This window comes from Cricetulus griseus, chromosome 2 (assembly GCF_003668045.3).
Source record: "Cricetulus griseus strain 17A/GY chromosome 2, alternate assembly CriGri-PICRH-1.0, whole genome shotgun sequence".
In the NCBI taxonomy this organism is placed as follows: domain Eukaryota; kingdom Metazoa; phylum Chordata; class Mammalia; order Rodentia; family Cricetidae; genus Cricetulus; species Cricetulus griseus.
In genome coordinates this window covers 454,278,983-454,302,787 of record NC_048595.1, presented here as the reverse complement: position 1 = coordinate 454,302,787, position 23,805 = coordinate 454,278,983, and the positions used below count along the sequence as shown (strand labels likewise).

Sequence of the window (23,805 nt, the reverse complement as noted above, 5' to 3'; positions counted from 1 at the left end):
GTTCCCCCAATTAGTTCTGATCTCCCACAACAAAAATCTGGTACTAGGTAGTGAACACCAGTTACTGCTGCAGTATAGGTCTAAAAAATAGAACAAAAATAATTTTACTTTCTTTTCAATGACCTTAACAGTTAAGAAGGACCTAAAACTGCTTTGCACATAGTAGAGTTAAACAAGCCATGGCAATATAGGAAGATTCACAAAAAACACTTTAATCTATTTTGCTGATACTTTCTTACCTAACAAACATCATTTTATTTCTACACTTTTAGAGCAACAGAGCTTAATGAAGTAGGAGAGATGTTATTTTCGATTTTCTCATCAAATACCACATGGAATCCATAGCATATATTATATGTTTAAATTATTTTTATCATGCTATTGTCAGTAGATCAATATCATCTGTCAGATTTTGGTTATATTCTAGATTATATTTTATTCTATTAAGTCAGTGATTTCTTTAAAAATAGAAGACATTATTTCAATTACTGATCACATTATATGGTTAATTATCATATAGAATTAATAAGTGAATCTAATAATAACTGTAAGCTTTGGGTTCCAGGGATTGATTGATATTCTTTGCATCACATTATCAGAGGTATACTACTATTCTGTTATGGACTGACAAAGATTTTGTTGACCAATCAATCAATGTATTATATATCAGTCTTCTTAAATTCTAATGATTCACAAATTTCAATATCTATATTTTCTTAATCACTTCAACTAAATTATCTGAGATATACTACATTAGATAATAACTTGTTAACACACTTATACACACACACACAATTTTGTTATATAACACACACGTGTATCTGTGTGTGTGTGTTTGTGTGTGTGTGTGTGTGTGTGTCTGTGTGTGTGTGTGTGTCTGTGTGTGTATTCAAGTGGATTTGGACCCTTAAGGCTAACAAGATGGAATATTATAGTGCAATGACAGACAAGGGTCAGTGAGATAGCTTCCATGAGCCATCACCCTTTGCTTTTCCCAAAGCAACAAGCATTGTCTAAGAACCACTGCTGTGGGCCTGCATATGTTATAGTGGAATAGGTACGAAACAATCCTCTCTGAAACAATTGGAAAAATTATTATGCAAATTGTTTGATATGTTGTCTAATAAAACAGCTAATAGTTTGTTGTTTTTAATTTGGGAAGGGTTTTGGATGTGCTTTGGGGGATTGTATTTTTATTTTTATTTTATTTTTTTCAGACAGGGTTTCTCTGTGTACCTTTTGAACCTGTCCTGGCACTTGCTCTGGAGACCAGGCTGGCCTCGAACTCACAGAGATCTGCCTGCCTCTGCCTCCTGAGTGCTGGGATTAAAGGCGTGTGCCACCAACGCCAGGCTGGGGATTGTATTATTAAAGCTTTCTTGTAGATACCATTTTCTTTAAGATAAAAAAAATAGCTATTTGTCCTTATACTTCATATTGCAAAGCATAGTTAACTCAGTCATCACAGCAGCCCTGTTGAACATTAATTGACAGGAGCAATGGATTAGGGATTGGCATTTGATTACTCTCCCTAAGTTTTAAAGTGAGTAAATCACTTCAAGCAGGAATTGAAATTTGCATCTCTCATGTTCTGCCTTTTTTCTTGCCTCATCGAAGCTGACTCTAGTACTCACATTACTGTCATTAAGTAGAATTGTCAGCGTGTATGACCTGTAATGTTGAGAAGAAACAAAAATCACACTTGTACCTTTCAGGCACCATTCTCCTTTCAAGTCAGTGGTTATAACATGCCAGGAATAGGGGAGTCATTTTGTTATTCAAAGCAAATTCAATTACTTTGCACATACACTGCAGCCGTCCATAGCATGGTGACTACATTGTTGAGTGCATGGGATGCATTAAGCCGTGGATGGTGTTTCCATTTCGCATCAACTTCACGGTAGCACAAGGGAAATAATAATGGCAGGTAAGAGTGGAAACACTACACTGTGTCATTCACATTGAAATTGTAGGGGTAGCTAAGACAAACTGGCATTGTAATTATGGAGGAGGTGAAAATGAAAACAAGGAATTGATATTCTCGATTGTGACCATGCCAAGTTTGAAGAATGGGAAAAAGAAGAAAATTTGTTTTCTGGACAATAATGATATGATGAAACCTATTAATCGTTTTCATACATGTTAATATATTTATACATACTATTTGGGTGATTTAAAAAATCTTATTTTATTAGAAGATCTCAAGAGTTAATGATCATATGGGGAAATGAGAAAAGGGGGACTCTTCAGGGCAGCAGAGTTAGATAAATACAGGAGAAGGAAGTTGCTAGATAATAATAAGGATGTCTGGAAAGGCCACAAAAGTCATACAATTAACTAATTACCTTAAAAACCCTATAATACACATAATTCTGTGAATAAATATACATACACAATTTTAATAAGCTTTTCTCATCTGGGTTGACAATGGTCCCTCCAAGAGTCAAGGCCATCAAATAAAAACCCCAACACCAGCCATAAGCAGCTTTCTTTTTTGAATGGTTAGTTAGGACTGTCAAAGAGATTTCTCAAACACACAGTCTGTTGTTCCCTTGGTTACCCCCCCCTTCCCTCCGCAAGAGGTGGAAGGTAAAGCCCTATGATGTGCCTCAGAAACAGAGCCTAGAGACACCCTGGCCTGCAACTGATCTGAATCCCCCCTCTTTGAGGACTAGCTTTCATGATGTCAGAAGATATCATACAAGCTTCCAGAAGGAGGCAACCAAGATTCCTACAAAGCTACGACAGCAATCTGCATGGCACATAATATAAAGGGTGCAGTGGTGGCGTTATGCGGACTTTTGTGGTAGCCAACAGTTCTATAATTGGTCTAAGGGTCCACTTAACAAGAGGGAAGCCACATTTGGTACTAGAAGCCTACCTAACTAGTCAGTGCTAGTGAAGTCATGGTTATTCCAGGAGAATCTACAACTTCTACTTTACTAACCCAGAATAACCCTTAACAACATTTGTCTATAAACATTTGTCCTTACACCAACATCCGAGGCTAGTATTCATTCCTCATCATGGAAACTTCTCTTTGTAACAGACAGAGAGCAGTTCAGAAAAACACAGCCAATCAAAATGCAGAGTTGTGGAGCCCTGTCCCAGTTGATACATCTATAAAATAAACAAATCATGCTCGGTTGGCTCAGGGAATAGTTTGAAGCAGGGGCAGAAGAGTTGCAAGAACCAGAGACCCAGGAAGTTTGCTGTGAGATTGTGTCTTCCAGAAACATCAGAAGCCACACCCATAAAGTTTCATGCATGTGACTATCTAAATGTGAGCTGAGCAAGGATGACACCAACTATTGTGACAAACAGAATGGGGAGAAGCCCACAGGTTTCAATCCTACTCAAAGAGCTACAAACGACTGAGGAGAGCTGGGAACGGGAGAGGTGCAGCGATTGGTTGCCAAGAGGTCAGCCTTGAAAACATACATACAAGTTACATCCTATGGACTGAACAATTGTATTCATGAATATGTATATATATGTCTTATGTGTATATGGTAACAATTAGTCAAAATGAGGCCACCAGTTTGCAGGAAAGAAGGGAGAGGGATATAAGTAAGGCTTAGAGGGAAGAAAGGGAAAGAAGAAATGATACTTATAACAAAAAACAGACTTGTAACAATAAGTCTTTCTGCTAAAGCCACCTGAGCCCCACTGCCACGTTAAGGTCCCAAGTAACACACAGAGACTTATATCAGGTACAAATGCTGCTTGGCCAATGACTAGGATTTCTCAGCACCACATGGAACCTTCTCTAAAATCGACCACATACTTGGCAACATAGCAAACCTTAACAGGTACAAAAAACTTGAAATAACCGCCTGTGTCTTATCAGACCACCATGCTATAAAATTAGAATTCAACAACAACATGAACTACAGAAAACCTACAAACTCATGGAAATTAAGTAACACCCAATTGCACAATTCATGGGTCCAGGAAGAAATAAAAAAAGAAATTAAAGATTTCCTAGAATTCAATGAATGCGGACACAACATACCCAAACCTATGGGATACTTTGAAAGCAGTGCTAAGAGGAAAGTTCATAGTGCTAAATGCCCACATGAAGAAACAGGAGAATAATCACACTAGAGAATTAACAGCACAACTGAAAGCTTTAGAAAACAAAGAAGCCAATACACCCCAGAGGAGCAGACACCAGGAAATAATCAAATTGAGGGCTGAAACCAATAAAATGGAAACTAGGAGAACAATACAAAGAATCAATATAACAAAAAGTTGGTTCTTTGAGAAAATCAACAAGATAGACAAAACTTTATCCAAACTTACCAAATAACAAAGAGTGAACATGCAAATAAATAAAATCAGGAATGAAAGGGGGACATAACAACAGACACAGAGGAAATCCAGAGAATCATTAGGTCATACTTTGGAAACCTATATTCCTCAAAATTTGAAAACCTAAAGGAAAAAGACAATTTTCTAGACAGATTTCACTTACCAAAATTAAATCAAGAACAGATAAGCAATTTAAATAGACCTATAACCTCTAATGAAATTGAAGCAGTCATTAGAAGTCTCCCAAACAAAAAAAGCCCAAGGCCAGATGGTTTCAGTGCAGAATTCTACCAGAAACTCAAAGTACAGCTAATACCAATTCTCCTCAAAGTATTCCACACAATAGAAGCAGAAGGGTCATTACCAAACTCTTTTTATAATTCTTCAATAACTTTGATACCCAAGCCACAAAAGACACAACTAAGAAAGAGAACTACAGACCAATATCCCCCATGAACATTGATGCAGAAATTCTCAATAAAATATTGGCAAATTGAATCCAAGAACACATCAGAGAAATCATCCATCTGGATCAAGTAGGCTTCATCCCAAGGATGCAAGGATGGTTCAACATACAAAAATCCATCAATGTAATCCACCATATAAACAGACTGAGGAAAAAAAGACATGATCATCTCACTAGATGCCGAAAAAGCCTTTGACAAAATCTAACACCCCTTCATGATAAAGGTCCTGGAGAAATCAGGGATAACAGGAACATACCTCAACATAATAAAAGCACTATACAGCAAGCCAACAGACAACATCAAATTAAATGGTGAGAAACTCAATGCAATTCCTCTAAAATCAGGAACAAGACAAGGATGTCCACTCTCTCCATACCTCTTCAATATTGTCCTCGAAGTTCTAGCTAGAGCAATAAGACAACAAAAGGAGATTAAGGGAATACAAATCGGAAAGGAAGAATTCAAACTCTCACTATTTGCAGATGATATGATAGTCTACTTAAGTAACCCGAAAAACTCAACAAGGGAACTCCTACAGCTGATAAACACCTTCAGCAAAGTGGCAGGATACAAGATTAACTCAGAAAAATCTGTAGCCCTACTATATACAGATGACACATTGGTGGAGAAAGAAATCAGAGAAGCATCACCCTTTACAATTGCCGCAAACAACATAAAATACCTTTGAGTAACACTAACCAAAAAAGTGAAAGACCTGTACCGTAAGAATTTTGAGTCTCTAAAGAAAGAAATTAAAGAAGATACCAGAAAATGGAAAGATCTCCCATGCTCTTGGATAGGCAGGATCAACATAGTAAAAATGGCAATCTTACCAAAAGCAATCTACAGATTCAATGCAATCCCCATCAAAATCCCAACACAATTCTTCACTGACCTTGAAAAAACAATTCTTAACTTTATATGGAGAAACAAAAGACCCAGGATAGCCAAAACAACCCTGTACAATAGAGGAACTTCTGGAGGCATCACCATCCCTAACTTTAAGCTCTATTACAGAGCTATAGTCCTGAAAACAGCTTGCTATTGGTCTACAAAAATAGACAGGTAGACTAATGGAATAGAATTGAAAACCCTGATATTAACCCACACACCTATAAACACCTGATTTTTGACAAACAACCCAAATATATATGCTGGAACAAAGAGAACATCTTCAACAAATGGTGCTGGCATAACTGGATGCAAACATGTAGAAGACTACAGATAGACCCCAGCCTTTAGCCCTGCACAAAACTTAAGTCAAAATGGATCAAAGACCTCAAAATAAACCCAGCCACACTGAACCTACTAGAAGATAAAGTGGGAAATACTGTTGTTGAATTAATTGGTACAGGAGACTGCTTCCTGAACATTAACACCAGTAGCACAGACACTGAGATCAACAATTAATAAATGGGACCTCCTGAAACTGAGAAGCTTCTCTAAGGCAAAGGACATAGTCAACAAGACAAAACGACATCCCACAGACTGGAAAAAGATATTCACCAACCCCACATCTGACAGAGGGATGATCTCCAAATTATACAAAGAACTCAAGAAGCTATTCTTAAAAACACCAAACAATCTAATTAAAAAAGGGGTACAGAACTAAATAGAGAATTCTCAATAGAGGAATCTAAAATGGCTAAAAGACACATGAGAAAGTGTTCAACATCCTTAGTCATCAGGGAAATGCAAATCAAAACAACTCTGAGATACCATCTTACTCCTGTCAGAATGGTTAAAATCAAAAATATCAATGACAGTTCATGCTGGAGAGGATGTGGAGAAAGAGGAACATTCCTCCACTGCTGGTGGGAGTGCCAACTTGTACAGCCACTGTGGAAATCAGTATGGTGACTCCTCAAGAAAATGGGAATGAGTCTACCACAAGATCCGGCAATTCCACTCCTAGGCATACACCCAAAAGAAGCACATTCATATAACAAGGACATATGTTCAACCATGTTCATAGCAGCATTATTTGTAATAGCCAGAAACTGGAAGCAGCCTAGATGCCCCTCAACCGAAGAATGGATAGAGAAATTGTGGTACATTTACACAATGGAGTACTTCTTAGCAGAAAAAACAATGGAATCTTGAAATTTGCAGGAAAATGGATGGAACTTAAAGAAACCATTCTGAACGTGGTAACCCAATCACAAAAAGACAAACATGATATGTACTCACTCATATGTGGACCTGCTTTATGATACATAGCAGTGACCATGCTTTATCAGAGCTGTTTTTAATGATGTTGCTCAGAATAGTTTCCTCCCAGATGATGACTGAGAAGCTAATTTTAAAAAAAATGATGCCAAGTACCACAAGAGTAACAGAACTGTGCTGTTTTCTGGGATTTTGTTTTTTACTTTGTTGTTTGTTTGTTTGTTTTGTTTTGTTTTGTTTTTTTCTTTGTTTTTTGTTTTTTTAATGGAGTGTGCTGGATGTCTCTACAATATTGTTCAAATGACTGCAGAACCTGGAAAAGCTGTTGCTGCTATTGATGCATAACATATTGCCAATATTGGTCTCTCTCTCTATATGTATATATATATATATATATATATATATATATGCTAATTGAAACTCAAATGTGTGATGAATCCAAGGTGTTTCAGTGAACGCTCACCTATGCATGCAAATTTGATTTCATTTTTAGTAAGTAGTAAAGTTATATGCTTGCCAAAAAAATAAATAAGTGACACACTGGAAGACAAATGTCACACAATTTCAATTTTATGTGTAACCTAGAAATGATGAACTTATGGGAACAGAGAGCAGAATTGTGGCTATTAGGCTTCAATGTGGGTCTTTTAACAATGGGGAAAGGATTGGTTTAAGGATATAAAACTGCAGTTGGACAAGAGGCATGGACTCTGTGATGTCTTGAGGTCTACTGAGAGCATGATAAATAGGTTGATAACAATATGCTATATTTTAAAAGTTGTGAGATATTATTTTTTAAGTGTTCTGAAAACAAAACTGATGAACATATGTGTTATAACATGTTAATTGGTTTAATTTAGCCATGCCATTGTGAACATACTGTATTATGTATCATAATTGTGCATGACTTTATTTATGAGCTAAACAAATGAATGGAAAAGAAAAAATGTTAATATCAAAAAAAAAGATTACAACTGTTAACCCAAACTAATATGCAAGGTAAAACCATCATAATTGAAGGAGAAATGAAACCTTTCCATGGCAAGAAGACATTAAAGGAATTTATGATCATCATGAAAGTTCTACAAAGAATAATAGAAGGCATATTTAAGATTAAAGAGAAATTTAAACATACCCAAGAAGCTATAAAAAATACTAAGACAGTCATTATTCAAAAGAGCACTAAGGAAACAACAAAAGGCTATTCTTTGAGGTACCTTTGGTGATGGTCCTGGCCTTGGGAAAGAACCCACAGAGGCGCACATGCCCCTCAGTGGCTATGGAACCTCCAAGGTGAGAGCAACTGTGTGGCTGGGAAACAGGCACCAGGAACAGGACTGGCTTGTGATAAGTTTCTCTGCTGCTGCTCATGAGAACACAGCCCTCACATTTATATTGCAGAGGTTCAGTCATTGTTCCTGAGACAGAATCCCAGAGAAGAGCAGCAGAAAATGACTCTCAGGGAACCATCATATCACATGTGGTAAACATAAGGTCTTGGATGGAGGCTCAAAACATTGTCCATTAGCCCATGACTATCTAAGAGGCGTCTTATAAGTGTGGATCCTTCCCATATACACCTTATAACACAAGTGATACCACAGAAAAGGGCAGCTATCGTACATGTTGTAACCACAGCGATGCCTCTGTTTTCTCATCAAACCAAAACGGATATACATGTGGGCACAGCAGAGAAGACCTTTGAAAATGTAAAGACTGTGTAAAACATTTGCGTTCCAGCATTAGTCAAAGTCTGAGAATCCACCCTGGAAATAAGTGTAAAGAACATGATAAAAATTTTGACTTTACATACAAACATCCGATAATTCACAGTGCAGAGAAAACCTGGAAAAGCAAAGAATGTGGCAAAGTCTACAGCTCATTGTCATATTTTAAAATCCATTTCAGAATCCATACTGGAGAAAAGTCTTACACATGTAAGGGATGTGACAAATCCTTTACCAATTACTCAAGTCCTAAATCACATTAGAAAATGTATACTGTAGAGAACGTTATACATGTAAAGAATGTGATAAGTCATTTCATTATTTGTCGGACCTTAAAAACCATTAGCGAACTCATACTGGAGAGAGACCTTACAAATGTTGTGAATGTGACACACCCCTTACCAGAAGATCAGAGAAGTCATACAGGAGAGAAACCTTACAAATGTAAAGAATGTGACAAGGGCTTTTCCAAGTTGTATGGCATTGGAGACCATAACATAGCCCACACTCTAGACAAATCTTAGGAATATAGTGAGTGTAATAGATGCTTTACCAGTTCCTCAGATCTTAGTGTTTGTTAGAGGATTCACACAGGAGCAAAACTTTACAAATGCTGTGGTTTTGGCAAATGCTTTGCAATGTCCTCAAAAGAGTGCACACTAGAGAATTCATACAGGAGCAAACCCTTACATTGTAGTGGGTATGACAGATCTTTTCTTGTAAGGATAAGAATATCAGGAAGTCTCCCGTGGAAAAGTCTCTCCTAGAAATGGCTGCATAAACAGGACTAGAGCAATGGCAGTATCAATTGAAATCCTAACAGGAAAGGCAAAAATTTTGTGGGGTTTCCCACGCTTAGATAAGGAACTATAGACAACTAAAGACTGATGTGGAGGGGAACCAGCCTCATCCACTTTTGGTTATTCAATGCAGAGTGTTCACCTTAAAACAGTGTAATTACAAACAACAAAAATGGGTTCATCATATTGTGTTTGTATAGTTTTGCACACACACACAGAGCCACACACACACATATGTAATAGTCAAAGACAAAGAGACTATCCCCTTGAGAATGGAATGGAGACATGGGAGGGATTCAAGGGAGGGTGGATGGGAATGGCTGGAGGGGTGAAATGGAGGGGGCAAGTGATGTAATTCTTTTATTTAATATAGTGTGTGTGTGTGTGTGTGTGTGTGTGTGTGTGTGTGTGTGTGTGATGTGTACTATGAGATGCATAGCAAAAATATGTCTTCTGGTCATATTGTGGCCATTGAATTCATGTCTTCAGCAGAAGATCACAAGACTGGGCTTTTCATTATACATAAGTCCTCCAGGGACTATTGGCCGTAGACAGTTACTGAGGCCGGGGCATCATTTTCCTCAGTGGGATAGCCCCTAACAAATTGCCTTTGCTCTAGTAAATTAGCTTTGACCCACGTTTGGGCAGGGAACTGATTACACTCAGTGGGTCACACACAAAAAGTAGACGTGGAGATGTGGTGGCAGGGAGGACTTGCTGATGAGAAGGGTTCCGGCTGCACAGGGAAGGGATGAGGGGGGCGGGGTGCACGCAGCGATGACCGAAATTCATGCTGCACGTTTATGAGACAGGCAAACAGTGAAAAATTTAAAATGCCAAATATAAGATATAAGACTTCATATAGATGAGAAAAAGTATCTGTTGCTATTGAACATCACAGATTTATAAACTAAGTGAATTCAGGCTGTGCAGGAATATTATGGATATTTCTTACCACGATTTTCCGTGTATTTCATCCAGAAATTATTTTATGAGAAACTGAATATATAGTATCGATGTGCAGACAATATCTCAAGAAACATAACAGTAACTTGTTTTCTTGTATCATTAAAATTTAAACAGGTCATATACTATATATGTAAGTTATTATGCTTTAGATTTAATGTTCACTCATATGAGTATTCCCAACATTTTGCAAAACTATGTTATTGTCAGTCAGGCTGGATGGCACGCTGTGGGCTGTGCTGAGAGCGACTGGAACAGTGCAGGCAGGGTTCTTAGGGCTCCCAGCACACTGTGCTAGGAGTGACTCCCCTCTGAATTGTGTGCTCAGACTTACTGAAGAGGGCTTACTACCCCTCTTAACCATTTCCTCCGCCAACTGCGGTATAAGGGGTTAAGTTCCTCAAGGTGTTTTGTTCTTTCTCACTAGTCCAACACTGATGACACCTTCCTAGCTCTCACCATGGTCTGCTACAGTGTGAAAGTTGCATGACTATGAATTTCTCTTTCAGCTGTATTAGGAATAATAATACTGCACCCTTTAATATGTACTTTATGTCCTTTGCTTTGCTTCAGCTATGTCTCTCATTTTATAACATATGCTGTCATAGAAATATCAGCAAAATCCTCTGGGATGTAGAAGACAATCCCATTTCCAGGAGGAAATTCTGTTTCTGTGGTCATGTATTTGTGCAGTTTTCAAATATGCCGGTGTATACGAAACCCGAGGAATATACCTTTGCAAGCCAGTGAAGGACACATAACCATGTGTGTTTGAAAGGTTATTTTGACTGTACCTCTTCGTGGAAAATAACATGTAAATGAATTATTATTTCTGTCACAGTGGCAAAAAGACATGGAGATCCGAAAGCAAGAGGAAGCAGAGTATGAGGAACAGAGACAGAAAGAGGAGGAGATAAAGGAGAAAGTCCGCTTTCAAGAAATTATGAAGCAAAGACAGAAGAAACTGAACAAGCAAACCAAACCCTACGAAATCCCTTGGTTAGAAAAAAAAGATGGCCCAGGAAAGGAAAGTGGGTTCCGTGGGCAGGAAACAAAAACCCTACCTAAGCTACGTGGTAGGAAAGCGTCCTTAGAGTTAACTTGAGGCCAATTTTTTAAAGGCATTGTTATCTTAGTACTGGTTAGTAGTCACAGTGTAGTCTTAGGTTAGTAGTTGACTCTTCGCCACACTTAGGTGAGGTGGTTTCACCAGCTGTCCCTGTGTTCCCCCTTGTTCTGATGAAGTTGCTCTCTATGTTGACAGTCACTGCACTCTGAGAAGACACTGAAGATTAACTAATGAGTCGGACATAAGGGGACAAAATGAGAATTACTCTTGAAAGCATGAGTGAATGCAGGCTTGTGCCCCCTTTGATAGGTTTTATTCCAATAAAGACATTATGATGCCTCTTGGATCCGTAGTATTTTATCATCAAGTTTTGAAGAATGAAGGAAGCCCTAGAATTTGATAAATTACTGTGCACAAGCAAGTCTGGAAGGGTGCTCTCCCAAGATCAATTTGATAGCTAATCATGGCCAAAGAGACCCCTGAGTGACAGTGGTTTTCGTTTGCTACGTGGGTTTATGAGAATGGATTTGAAGGAGCCCAGAAAGTTCAGTACCAACCACTGGATGCATTCATTTAGTTGGGAATTGTTTTATAAATGGTGTTTCACTTCATCTGAGACTCAGGCTATGGGCAAGTGTAACAGGATGGGGTTTCCATGGTGCCTAATAGTTCTCCTTTTGAAAATATAGATAATGTATTTTTCAATTTCACACATGTGGTTTGGTGATGCTCAAGAGGCAAGTACTTCACCGGGGATGTCAGATCCTGACACAGGGCAGATGGTACCCTAAATTAGCCAAGAGGCCTTATATCCACTGCACTGGAGACCTTTCCCCCACCACTCCACCACACTTGCATGCATCTCACTGTGGGTTCCTTTACTCTTTCAAGAAGGCTTCAGATAAGGTTTCTTTTTAAAGGCCAGTTATTGCTTCACAGAGCTGGCAATTGGACAATGGGCCACATGTTTGTGGTCTGTATAATGTGATTTTTGAGGGTTTTTTTTGGTGCTGTTGTTCAGGATAACAGTAATCAATGGTAGAAAAATGTTGTTGTTGGTTTTCTGTTTTCACTCTTCGTTTAGCTGGTTCTCATTCACCAACTCTTCATTCATTCATTTTTATCCTATAGAAAATCTCACAATGCACCTTTCCCACATATCTGCATCGTCCCTGCTTTATAGTCATATGCAAGATGAAACACCATGACAGAAGACCAGTTAATTCCCTATCGCACGAGTTTTCATTCCCTCCTTAGACTCCTCCCACCAAGTACCCATGCAAACCCAGATCCCCTTCCACTCACACCACAGTCTCACTAAGGGCACCGTTGATAGGAACTTTATGAAACTTTGGCTGTTCTTTAATGTCATCTCCTGGTTTGTTGGTACTTGTAACCACTGAGCTATAAAATGTAGGAAAGGGATTTGGACAGTTTAACTGCTGTTTATAAGAATTTCAATTAATCCTTTTGTTTCAATATCACCCTTGTAGAAGGAACTGGTCCCTCCCCTTCTTAATCTTTCTGGCATCCGAGGTCTGTTCTGGTTCCCTCGGAAACTTTGGTTTATCTTTCTCTGTTACAGTTAGTCTTAACCCTTCTTACTCAACCACCATCACAGTTTTGTAATTTTCTCAATATTTCTAGCACATTCATCTTTCATCCTTGCACATTCATAGCTTTGCTGTCATAGTAATTGTGACTTGGAAAGAAGCAAAAGAGGACCTCTCTATTAACAGATAGAAAATGATACAGAGAAATACTAAAAGAGGGGGGGAATTATAATTCTCATGTCTTTCTTCCTAAATTACATCTTAAAATACGAGAGCACACATTTCCTACAGCTTTTTTTTTTTTGTCTCTGATTCCTTCTGAGATATTAGCAACTTTATGCTTATAGATCTGGATCCATACTCTGGATTTGATTTGTGGTCGCCCTGAAATTGTAGACAAGTTAATAAACCATTTGTACTTAAATTCATTCATTTTCAAGGTTGACATAATTAGGTAAAGACTGCCAGAAAAACAAGGTTGTTGATAATTTTAACAGAGAGGATTTGATATAAAGGATTGATTTTAAAATTTTTTATGTGTGCATGAGTGTGTGTGTCTGTGTTTGTGTTGTGTGCACGTGTGTGGGCCTGAATAAGCTTATGGGCGCCATATTCATGCAGGTGTTCTTGGCGACCAGACACAATGATGGATCCTCTGGAACTAGAGTTTTAAGCAGGTGTGAGCCCTGGGAACTGAAGTCACATCTTTTCCAAGAACAGTAAGTGCTCTTAACTGATGAGTCATCTCTCTGGTTCCAAGGAATTGTTTTAAAATGATGTTTTAGAACTGAAGTTAATGAAAGGGGAATACAGAAGTAACTTGGAATGCTCACTCTGCAGATCCAAGATCTCAAAAACACTTGGGCACTTAGGCTTCTGGAGATGGGAGGAGGAGACACCTCATGGTAAGACTCCAGCCTTTGTAGAGGAGACTGCACTCCTGTTGCTGGTGCCTCGGAGGGTCACAGTACATCTGGTTTAGGGATCACAGACAAAGAAATCATCAAAAGAAGAACAAGCTGAACATGCTGCCAGGGAATTCAAAACCCAGAAAATTTCAGATCTTTTCTTCTTCTGAATCATTTTTTAATTGTTGCTTCCCAATATCACAAAAAAGGAGAGAAATGGGTTTAGAATTGACATTATTAGGTTAATGTGTAGCACAATGCCTAGAACACTCCTACAGTGTAAGGAGCTCTCCCTTCTTTTATTTTGCTAAAATATATTTCTAGTGTAATTTGATGTTTGCTGCGAGTTTGAAAGATTAAATTAAGGCTTTCTAGAATCCATTGGCTATGGGTTTTCTGTAGGTCTCCCCTAGTAAATATCAAGACACAAGAATACGGTTTCCACACAAAGTAGCCCATAGCTTTTCATGTGGTTGAGAATGAGATACAAGACTCTGAGTTAGTTCCCATGGAGGACTAGAACTAAAAGGCCTGTGTTGTTGAGGAAGCAACTAGAGCAAACAACAGTTTATTCTGAAGCACAGTGCAAAATGTGCACTTCTCCTGTTCTAATCATAAAAGTGCAGGTCAGTAGACCTGAAAAGGGCTGGAGGAACTCAAGAGATTAAGTTTTAAGAAGAAATGACCACCCAAAATACAGCACCCCAGCTTTGGCTAAGTGGTGGCATATGGAACAGTGATGTTGAGGTAAGCTTCAAAAGTAACAGACATCCGTAATCTAGAAACTCCATGGGGATATTTGGATGCTGTACTTGAAGTTACTGACTCTTCTCTCCTTATCAGTGACACAATGCCACCCTTTTCTGGTTAGGTAATCATGCGTGTTCTTTCTCATACTTTTAAGTTTGTATTATCAACAGGTTCAAAGGAAGTTTCTATATGTCATCCATAAGTTCTTGGACCATGTTGCTTAGGGCCCATAAAGAAGTAGGCAGATTCCCTTCCTTTAATGTGCCACCATAATTATATTATTATGTTCACATCTGTAGTGCTATGGGACATTTTTACTGCTGTTATGATTGGGTGATTATTTACTATGTGGGATTTTCTGTGTATCTGAGCTGTTAATCTATCCTTTGCACTTCCTTGCAGTAGAGGCCAGTAATGCCCCACCCTGCCCTCTCAAATACTCTGTCTCCAGCTGTGATGATCAGGGTCCTTTGGAAATCATCCAAGCACTCTCCAGGGTGGGTTTGGTCTTACCAATACTTCCTCATCTCTCCCTTTGCTGAAGTGGGAACATGGATTATAACATCAGAGCTTTAAAAACCCAGTTTTCTCTATGTTTTAACTATTGCATACACATATACAATGTAGTGCTTTTACTCATCCCCAGCTAGGCTCTAATATCCCCTTCCTATGCCTCATGGCTTGCTTTTCTTGCCAGCTAGTCCCATCCCACTTTCATGCCCTTTTCTTCTTTTTGTTTGGACATGCTGAGTTTAACTAGGATTGCTTACCTACGTTACCTACATCTGGAAAGGGGTTGTAATAGAGGTCCCACTTAGGGCTAAGCACTAAACAGTCACTTAATCTCAGGAATTTGACCAGTTCTGAGTCAGCATTAACTTTCACCTGCTGCAAGCCAAGCACCTGGCTATGTGTATAAACATATTCAGAAGGAAGTTTGACAACCTATCCATTTATCAGAAGAACAGTAGTAGGTTACACCCTAGGACCTTTGGCTTTGGCCAGGTTTATAATACATCTATTTTTCCCCTGTGAAATGAACCTCCAATATAATCAGGAAGCAGTCAGTCACTCTCCACCCCCAGGCATTCACACTGCTAATGCACCAGGGGAGGGGACATGCTTGATAGGTTAGCACTGTAGCATGCAGGGACCACAGCTGGTTAGAAATGTTGACTCTACCTCTTCAGCAGCCAGAATAGCTCCTTTATAACACTATGAAGGCTAGTCAGTGGGGCAAGAGCTTCTAGATAGGTTCCAGCTTGACTTCTTTGTAAGCCATATCCAAAATGTATCTTTGGCAATAGGTATTATAATCTAGTTTTGATGGGCAACTAACAGCAATGGTGATAGCTTGTGTGGTTTTGGGACCTCCCAGCCCTCCCTGGAGATAAACTCATATGGAGGTCTCCTGTACTTGGCATTGGCATTATTTAAAAAACTGACAGCCTCAGTTCAAACTGTCTTTTAAAGTTATGTTGTTATTTAGTTGTAATATTTACTAGCGGGTTTCTATATGGATTTGCCACGAATCCTTACCCCTTCTCCCCGCATGCCTTTCCGCCATCCCGTTCTCACATGACCGTTTACAGACCCAGTGTCACATGTGTCTTAACGCCCGTCCCCAGCTCAAGCACACCCCAGAACCATTTCTTGCTTCCTGGCTGCTGTAGACACTCACACACAAGCTTGACAATAAAAATATAAAAATTCAAAGCTAGGATCTTCAAAAAAAGAGAGAACAGATGGCGTTTTTTCTTTCTAGGCCTGGGCTACTTCACTGAGCTTGATATTTTCCAGTGCAATTCATTTTCTTGCAAATTTCATAGTTTCATTTTTTCCTTAAGTGCAGAATAAAGTCCCATTGTATATACATACCACATTTTCATTATCCATTCTTCAGCTGACGGGTGTCTAGTCTGATTCTATTTCCTAAATCCAGGCATAAGAGAGGCGATGAATATGGACGAGCAGGTACCTCTGCTGTGGGGTGTAGAGGACTTTGGGTGTATTCCCAGGAGTGTGTATCTGAATCATATGGAAGTTCTATTCTTACATTTTTGAGACACATCCAGACTAATTTCTATAGTAGCTGCCACCAGCTTGCACTCCCACCAACAGTATATTAAATTTCCTTCAGCCACATCCTTGCCAGCGTTTGTTGACATTTATATTCTTGATGATGGCTGTTCTGACTGGAGTGTGATGGAATCCCAAAGTGGTTTTAATTTGCATTCCCCTGAAGGATAACAACTTTGAACACCTTTAAAAGTATTTATTAGTCATTTGTATTTTTTTGAGAATTCTCCATTCAGTACCATAGATGTTTTCTTGTTTGGGTTGGGTGGATTTTAGATTTTTTATGCTTAGATTTTTTTTTTGTGTGTGGGTGTAGTCTATCCATTAATCTTATGTCAGATGTATAGCTCACACAGACTTTCTGTGTCTTAACTACCTTTACTTTGCTTTACAGAGACCTTTGAATTCCATGAGGTCCCATTTGACAAATTATTGGCTTTAGTTTCTGAGCAACCAAAGTCCCATTGAAGATGCCCTTATTTGTGCCTGTATCGTGCCTGTATCCCCAACTATTCCTTTAGCAATCATAGAGTTTCGAGTCTGATGGTGAGGTCCTTGATCCATTTATAATTTGATTTATACTCGGGAAGAGATACAAGGATCAAGTTTTGTTCTTCTGTCTGTAGGTATACAGTTTTTCACATACCATTTGTTAAAAATGCTATTTTTTCCCTCCACTGCATTTTTTCCTCTTTGAGAAAACAAAGCAGGTGGCTGTCGTTGCATGGGCCAATCTCTCTGTCCTCTGCTCTATTGTATTGAAGTACAGGTCTGGTTTTGTTTGTTTTTTGAGGTTGTGTATTGAGGTTTTTATTTTGCTAACACAATTACAAGGAATTGGGCCTGTGGCTACCTGGAGATAGCACTGGAGGTACCCAGGCTCCAGACACTAGGTAGGAAGTGAAGTGACAGAAACAGTAACTTGAACTGATGTATGATTGCCGAGCTGGGATGCCCAGCTCTGGGTGGTCAGACAAAGCTTTGGGCCAATGGCAGGAGAGGGTGTCAACTACAGAGACCAGCACTGGGCCAGCCTAGGGCTGCTGGGTAACATCAGGAATAGGGTCGAAGCAGCCAATGGGGACTGCTCCTTCCCAGAACTGCCAACCCACAGTTTACTTGGCCAGAGGATTTTGAAGGACCTGCCAGCAGACCAGGCCTCGGGTCCAGTTTCTCCTTGGCCAACCACTCAGATCAACACTCCAGGCCACCGATCCTGGAAAACTTGCACACTTACAAAGTCAGTATGCTTCGCTTTGAGCAACAGTCAGTTGCAGGACTTCCTCATTCGAAGCCCCAACTACCTGGATGCCTGGAACTAGCTTTGAACATCTGCCATGCTTCCCAGTCATCCTGGACATCACCTGATAATCCAGGATAAAGGTCATATGCAGGTCAACCAGCTGGTCAGGTGTGATCTCCCGGTACCTTCAGGAGATTTGAAGCCAAGGTGGTATTTTCCAAACCTGAAGAACTCAAAGGCAGCCATGTCAAGGCCAGTGACAACCTGGTCAGTATAGCAGGTCTTCCCAACTGCATTCTTCAGCAAGTCCCAGTCTTCTGTGTTCCCTAAGTTGTCAAGTGCAAACGTACTCCCCAAACACTGTTGGTGGCATCTTCCATGTATGTCTCCTTGATGGATTTCTTCAGGTTGTGGTAGACTTCTACAGCAATGTTCATGGCTTTCCAGAAGCTGAATGTCTGAATGCACCCACAGGGAGTATCATGAACTCTTGCATAGTCAGCTTGCTGCCTACATGAGCACCACTGTTGATAATATTGAAAGCCAGGGTAGCTGGGTGACTGTGGGGTTTCCATCTAAGTCAGCAATGTGACAGAAAGGGGACAACCTTGTCCATAGCACTAGCTTTGCAGACAGCAAAAGATGCCTCAAAGATGACATTTGCATCAAACTTAGATTTATTTCTAGTGTCAGAGATGTCAATCGGCAGTTTTTCCAACCTTCTTCTGTTCTATATTCAGTTTCTTGTTAACCAAAGCATGTGTAATTTTTTAATGTGCATTAGTGTTTTGCCTGCACATATATCTGTGTGAGGGTGTCAGGTCCCCTTGGACTGAAGTTACAGACAGCTGTGAGCTGCCATGTGGGTGCTGGGGATTGAAGCCTGGTCCTTTGGAAGAGCAGTCAGTGCCCCTAACCACTGAGCCATCTCTCCAGCCTGAAATTTTTTTATATGCTTGACAGCCAGTGGGACAACCTTTCCTATATAGCAGATTTTATCATTGTCTCAAAGTTCCAGAGCCTCACAGATTCCAGATGATGTACTCCTGGTGATGGCATCTTGGAATAGACCTTGTGAGGTGTAGAGGTCAATCACAGTGGTGGGATTCCCACAACTGTCAAAGATCTCTCTGGTGTGGATTTTGAGGACGGACATGGTCTATTTCTGGTGGCTGGATTGTGTGGTACCGGAAGCAGAGAGTGTTGCAGATGTGAGGAGAAGGTTAAGGAGAGAGATAGGTGCCCAATTTTCCCATCGGCTCCATCATGCTGTGACCCCGTAGTATAATTTGCCAGCAGGTATATGACTGCATCTAACAGTTTTCGTTGTTGTTCAGAATTGCTTTGGGTAGCCAGGGTCCTATGTGTTCCAGTATGAATCTATTTTTGTGAAGAACTGGGTTGTCATTTTGACTGAGATTGGATTGAATCTGTAAATTGCTTTTGTTCAGATGGACATTTTCATAATATTAATTCTTCCTATCCATGAGTATGGGATGTCTTACCTTCTTAAGGCTGTTGTGAATGGGGCTGTTTCTCTGACTTCTTTCTCAGCCTGTCATTGGTATACAGGAAGAGTAGTCTCTTTGAATGTTAATTTTGCATCCTGCTACTTTGCTGAAAGTGTTCATTATTAGCTCAGGAGTTTTCTGGTGGAGTCTGATTCTATAGTTTGATTTATTGTTGTTTTATGTTTAATTAATAATGCCTTTTGTCACTCCTCTGTGAGCTGAGTGCAAAGGAAAACAGGCATCATGGCAGTGTGGTGCCACCGCCCAGCAGTGAGCAAAGCGACCTGCTCAGCCATCAGGTTGACTTCTGGAGGCCAGTGCTTATGTGTTTCCTTGTATTGATTCTGTTTTCTCTGGCACAGAATGTGTATGCAAACATGGGGAAATGTACTTAAATTATTATCTTGTATGAGATGAAATGTATATAGGTTTGTGCAGTTTTGAAAATTCTGCTGATGATTTGGTTGCTTCTGGCCTACATGAATTTTTCATGGTAACACAGATTTCAAGGGTAATTTGGCTATAATGTTATTCAAGCCCATTCTTTGCTGAAGTCGTTTTAGCTAAGGAACACATTTGCATAACACCTAATGCCTTGTTTTGTTAAATTTCTTCATTGAACACCCTAAAACAAACAAACAAACAAACAAACAAAAACAAATGTGTCCTAAGGTGGTTCCTTGGTGGTGGACATCATTTGGCAACAAAGTTTTCAATCTGATGTCCCAAACTGAGTCTATTTGGGGAAAGGGATCCACTTTTATGAACTGACTAAGGTAAAGGTCAGGCATCTCAGGAGTCAGTGCAATTTTAATAATACCCAGATGACTGCAACACAGGAATGTTTTCAATGGTGTTTCAAATAATGGAAAAAGATAAAAAGAACATTTGGAGAGGGTAATCTTTTGGCTCTAGAACTTATTTTCTCTTGGCCTTCCCAATGAAAAGTTTCGTACTCAATATAATGAATAAGAAAAAGAAAAGAGTTTCTTCTACTAATTATGAGAGGAGAAACTGTGGAAAGTTGAATAAAGATAGATTTAAGGGTCTTTCTGCCACACCCTTTACCTCAGGGGAAGCAGGCAGGACGTGAGGGACACTTGGTAGAAGCATCCAGACAGCCAAGGATTAGCAGGTTGGTCCCATCAACCGCTGTACTGCTGAGAACCCGGTGAGTCACAGGGGCCAATATTGAACACAGCATTTCCTAGGCTACAACTGTGAAGGGGCAGTGACAGTAAACTGCCAGAGGGAGTTAGTTCCACTCAGGGCACTTTAGTAAAGAAGTGAGGTCATGTGATTCATTCTGGTGTATGCCAATCGAAGGGGTAGGCATCACTGTGAGCTAAAGCACTTAGGTGTTGCATTGAGAACTAACAAGCTTCTCACCCCGGTTTGGACTAATGCTTTTCAAAATTGTGGTTCACTCTGTTAGCTCCCTTAATAGAAATGACAGACTGGAAAGACAAAAGTCTTCTGAGATTGTAAGAGTTACATTCCTGTAGAACAGTACGGCCCAGCATGATGCGGCTTCTTGAGTTTAGTTCGCTTAAAGAAAAGCAAAGAATACACAGAGTCGCTGCTGAGGCCCCCAGGTCAAATCCAAGACCTGAGTTTGACGCACAGCACATAACCGTGGGGCTGGGGTTTCCGGTGGGGTTTTTTTTCTGCGTGTTGGGAAATTTTTCTATGGGGACAATACAGCTAATTCATCAGGTAAAAAAATTTAGCCTAATCTGCAATGCTTTGAATTTTATGTTGAAAAGTGTAATTTTTTTAATTTAAAGTTTTTTTTTTTTTCTTTTGCGGTGCTGGGATCCAAATCCAGGAGCCTATGAGTTCCAGATAAACACACTTGCCACTGAGACACTTCCTCATGCCCTGAAATGAGTATCTAACATGCTTGACTCTTCCTACATTTTCCTAAAAACTGAACTAATTAGTTTAAAAAATTTAAATGACAGATTTCAACTTAAATTTCCAACTTTAAGTTTCAACTTCCAGAATTTTTTTTTGTGTAAGTTATCTGGCAAAACAAGAGTGAATCTAGATATCTTTCTTCAATAAACACCTTGAAACTTATGGAACACTAAATGTTAACTTGATAAAGATAAAAACACACAGGGACAAACACTACATTTTTTCCGGCTGTCCTGGGTTTTGTTGGGAAGAGGTATCACAGGGAAATGTGTACACAACTTTATGCTATGTGGCTCAAGTCTTCCTGGTGTTGTTGCTGCTGGAAAAGGAGATGGCAATCCTTTAATATGATCTGTTTAATTTTTCCCTCAGAAACATCATCTATTTGATAAATCAATGGTCATGATTGTTTAGACCTGAGTCAGAGAGGTAGCCATGGGAGGGAAGCCAGGCTGGAGCTCTCGGTGTGGATATGCAGGTGTTGCCTGTGTTCTGATCCACTGTGTACCTGTCATATCAATGGAAAGGAAAATAGATTTGATTGCATTTGGCAGTTGCTTTCCACTAACAGAATTTGTGAAAGACGGGCTTGTTCAAGGTTGAATTCCCAATTATTTCCTGCTGTAAGAAGCAAGATAAAACAAAGTCTCCAGTATCCAATGCAATTAGCTTTTATATTGACTTATTTCTAATGTGAAAATCATATTCCCTTTGGAGGAAGAAAGAGCAGGTGCTGTTCTGGAGAGATGGATGAGCATATTTGTTTGGCTGCTTGTTTCTGTGTCTCTGAGATCAAAGCTTTGGGATCAAAAGTCTAAGGAGACATAATGCAGGACATAGCAGAAATTATATTGTGAAAACATTTAATTAATACATAGTACACATTTTGTTCTCTTTCTTTCTTTCTTTCTTTCTTTCTTTTTTTTTTCAAGACAGGGTTTCTCTGGGTAGCCTTGGCTGTGTGGGAACTCACTCTGCAGACCAGGCTGTCCTTGAACTCACAGAGATCCGTCTGCCTCTGCCTCCCAAGTGCTGGGATTAAAGGTGTGCGCCACCAACGCCCAGCTCACATTTTATTCTTCTTCCCATAAATGATAGTCTCCCATCATCATTAAATGTTACCTTATCCAGCCAGATATCACAACTCCTGCCTGGAATTCCAGAGGGGCTGAGGCAGGAGGTTCTTGCCTGTATGAGGCCAATCTCATCTACACATTGAATCCAAAGCCTGGAAGGGCTATGGAGTGAGGCTCTGTCTCAAAAACAAACAAACTAACTAACAAAAAACTGTATTACTCAAAGAAAAAAAGGCATGATGTAGCATTATTCATAGCAACCAAAAGGTGGAAGCCACACGCGTCCATTGTCAGGTGAATAGGTAGACAAAATGAAATATATGCATGTGTTCACCTTTAACAATTAAATTTAAATGAATGGTATAGCATGGGCGAACCCCAACAATCTTATTCTATGCAAAGAAAGACATTGGGAGGACAGATACTGCATGATTTTACTTAATGAGGTATCCAAAGTAGCCAAATTCGTAGAAACAGAAAATAGAATGGGGGTTGCCAGGGTCCAGGCGAAAGAGAAATGGAATCTGTGTGTGGGGTTGAAAGCGTAGTGGACTCCAAGCCTCATGTGATTCATTCCTGGCGCCTTCAACTTCAAGCTCGGTAACCTCAAGCAAGTTGACTCATTACACATTCCTGAATTTCACTGTTTAAATGTGCCAATAATAAAACTTGTCTAGGATGAGGGTATAGCTCAGTTGAAGAGTATGTACTTAGCACAATTCCCAGATCAATGGGATGAAAGAAAATAAATGAGACGCTAATATAAAATTGACAAATCTCATTTTGTAGCTTGTGGATTAAATGAGTTTATTTTGCATGTGAAAAATCCTACTCCAGTACTTGGCACACAATCCTCAAAATGTGTCATTACTTTTTATTATCAGAAAAGAAATATGAGAATTAGCGAATGTGAATTTCCCAATATTGCTTGTAGAAAATAGCAGTCAGCTTCAAATGAGAAGCCCAGGTCTTCATCTTCACCACTGAATTGAATGTGGAATAAGGAAAATGGGTCAATTTCTCTATAAAGATGGACAAACCAATTTTTTGGTACATGTTAATGGAAGCAAATCTCTCATCCCATTTTCTAGGATCTTGTGGGGTTCCTGAGCTGTGCGCTTGTCCCTAACACTAGTGACATCTGGGTCTAGAAATCCATTGGAGCTCAGTTACTAAATGCAAAGATGTTTAAAAGATGGAAGTCGAGTTAATAAACTGTTGGATGCAATTTGTCCTTTCACTTTGAAAGCTAT

The 23,805-nt window shown here is 39.5% G+C and overlaps 1 protein-coding gene across 2 annotated transcripts in view; it reads left to right on the top strand.

The window, feature by feature from the left end:
• Positions 1-11,856, top strand: part of Tmem232 (transmembrane protein 232) — a 199,950-nt gene extending 188,094 nt beyond the window's left edge. For both annotated transcript variants that reach the window (XM_035441170.1, XM_027397757.2), the window contains exon 14: positions 11,285-11,856. In XM_035441170.1, coding sequence (XP_035297061.1) covers positions 11,285-11,548 — 264 coding nt within the window. In that variant the 3' untranslated portion in view covers positions 11,549-11,856. The remainder of the gene's footprint in view (positions 1-11,284) is intronic.
• Positions 11,857-23,805: the final 11,949 nt, after the last annotated feature.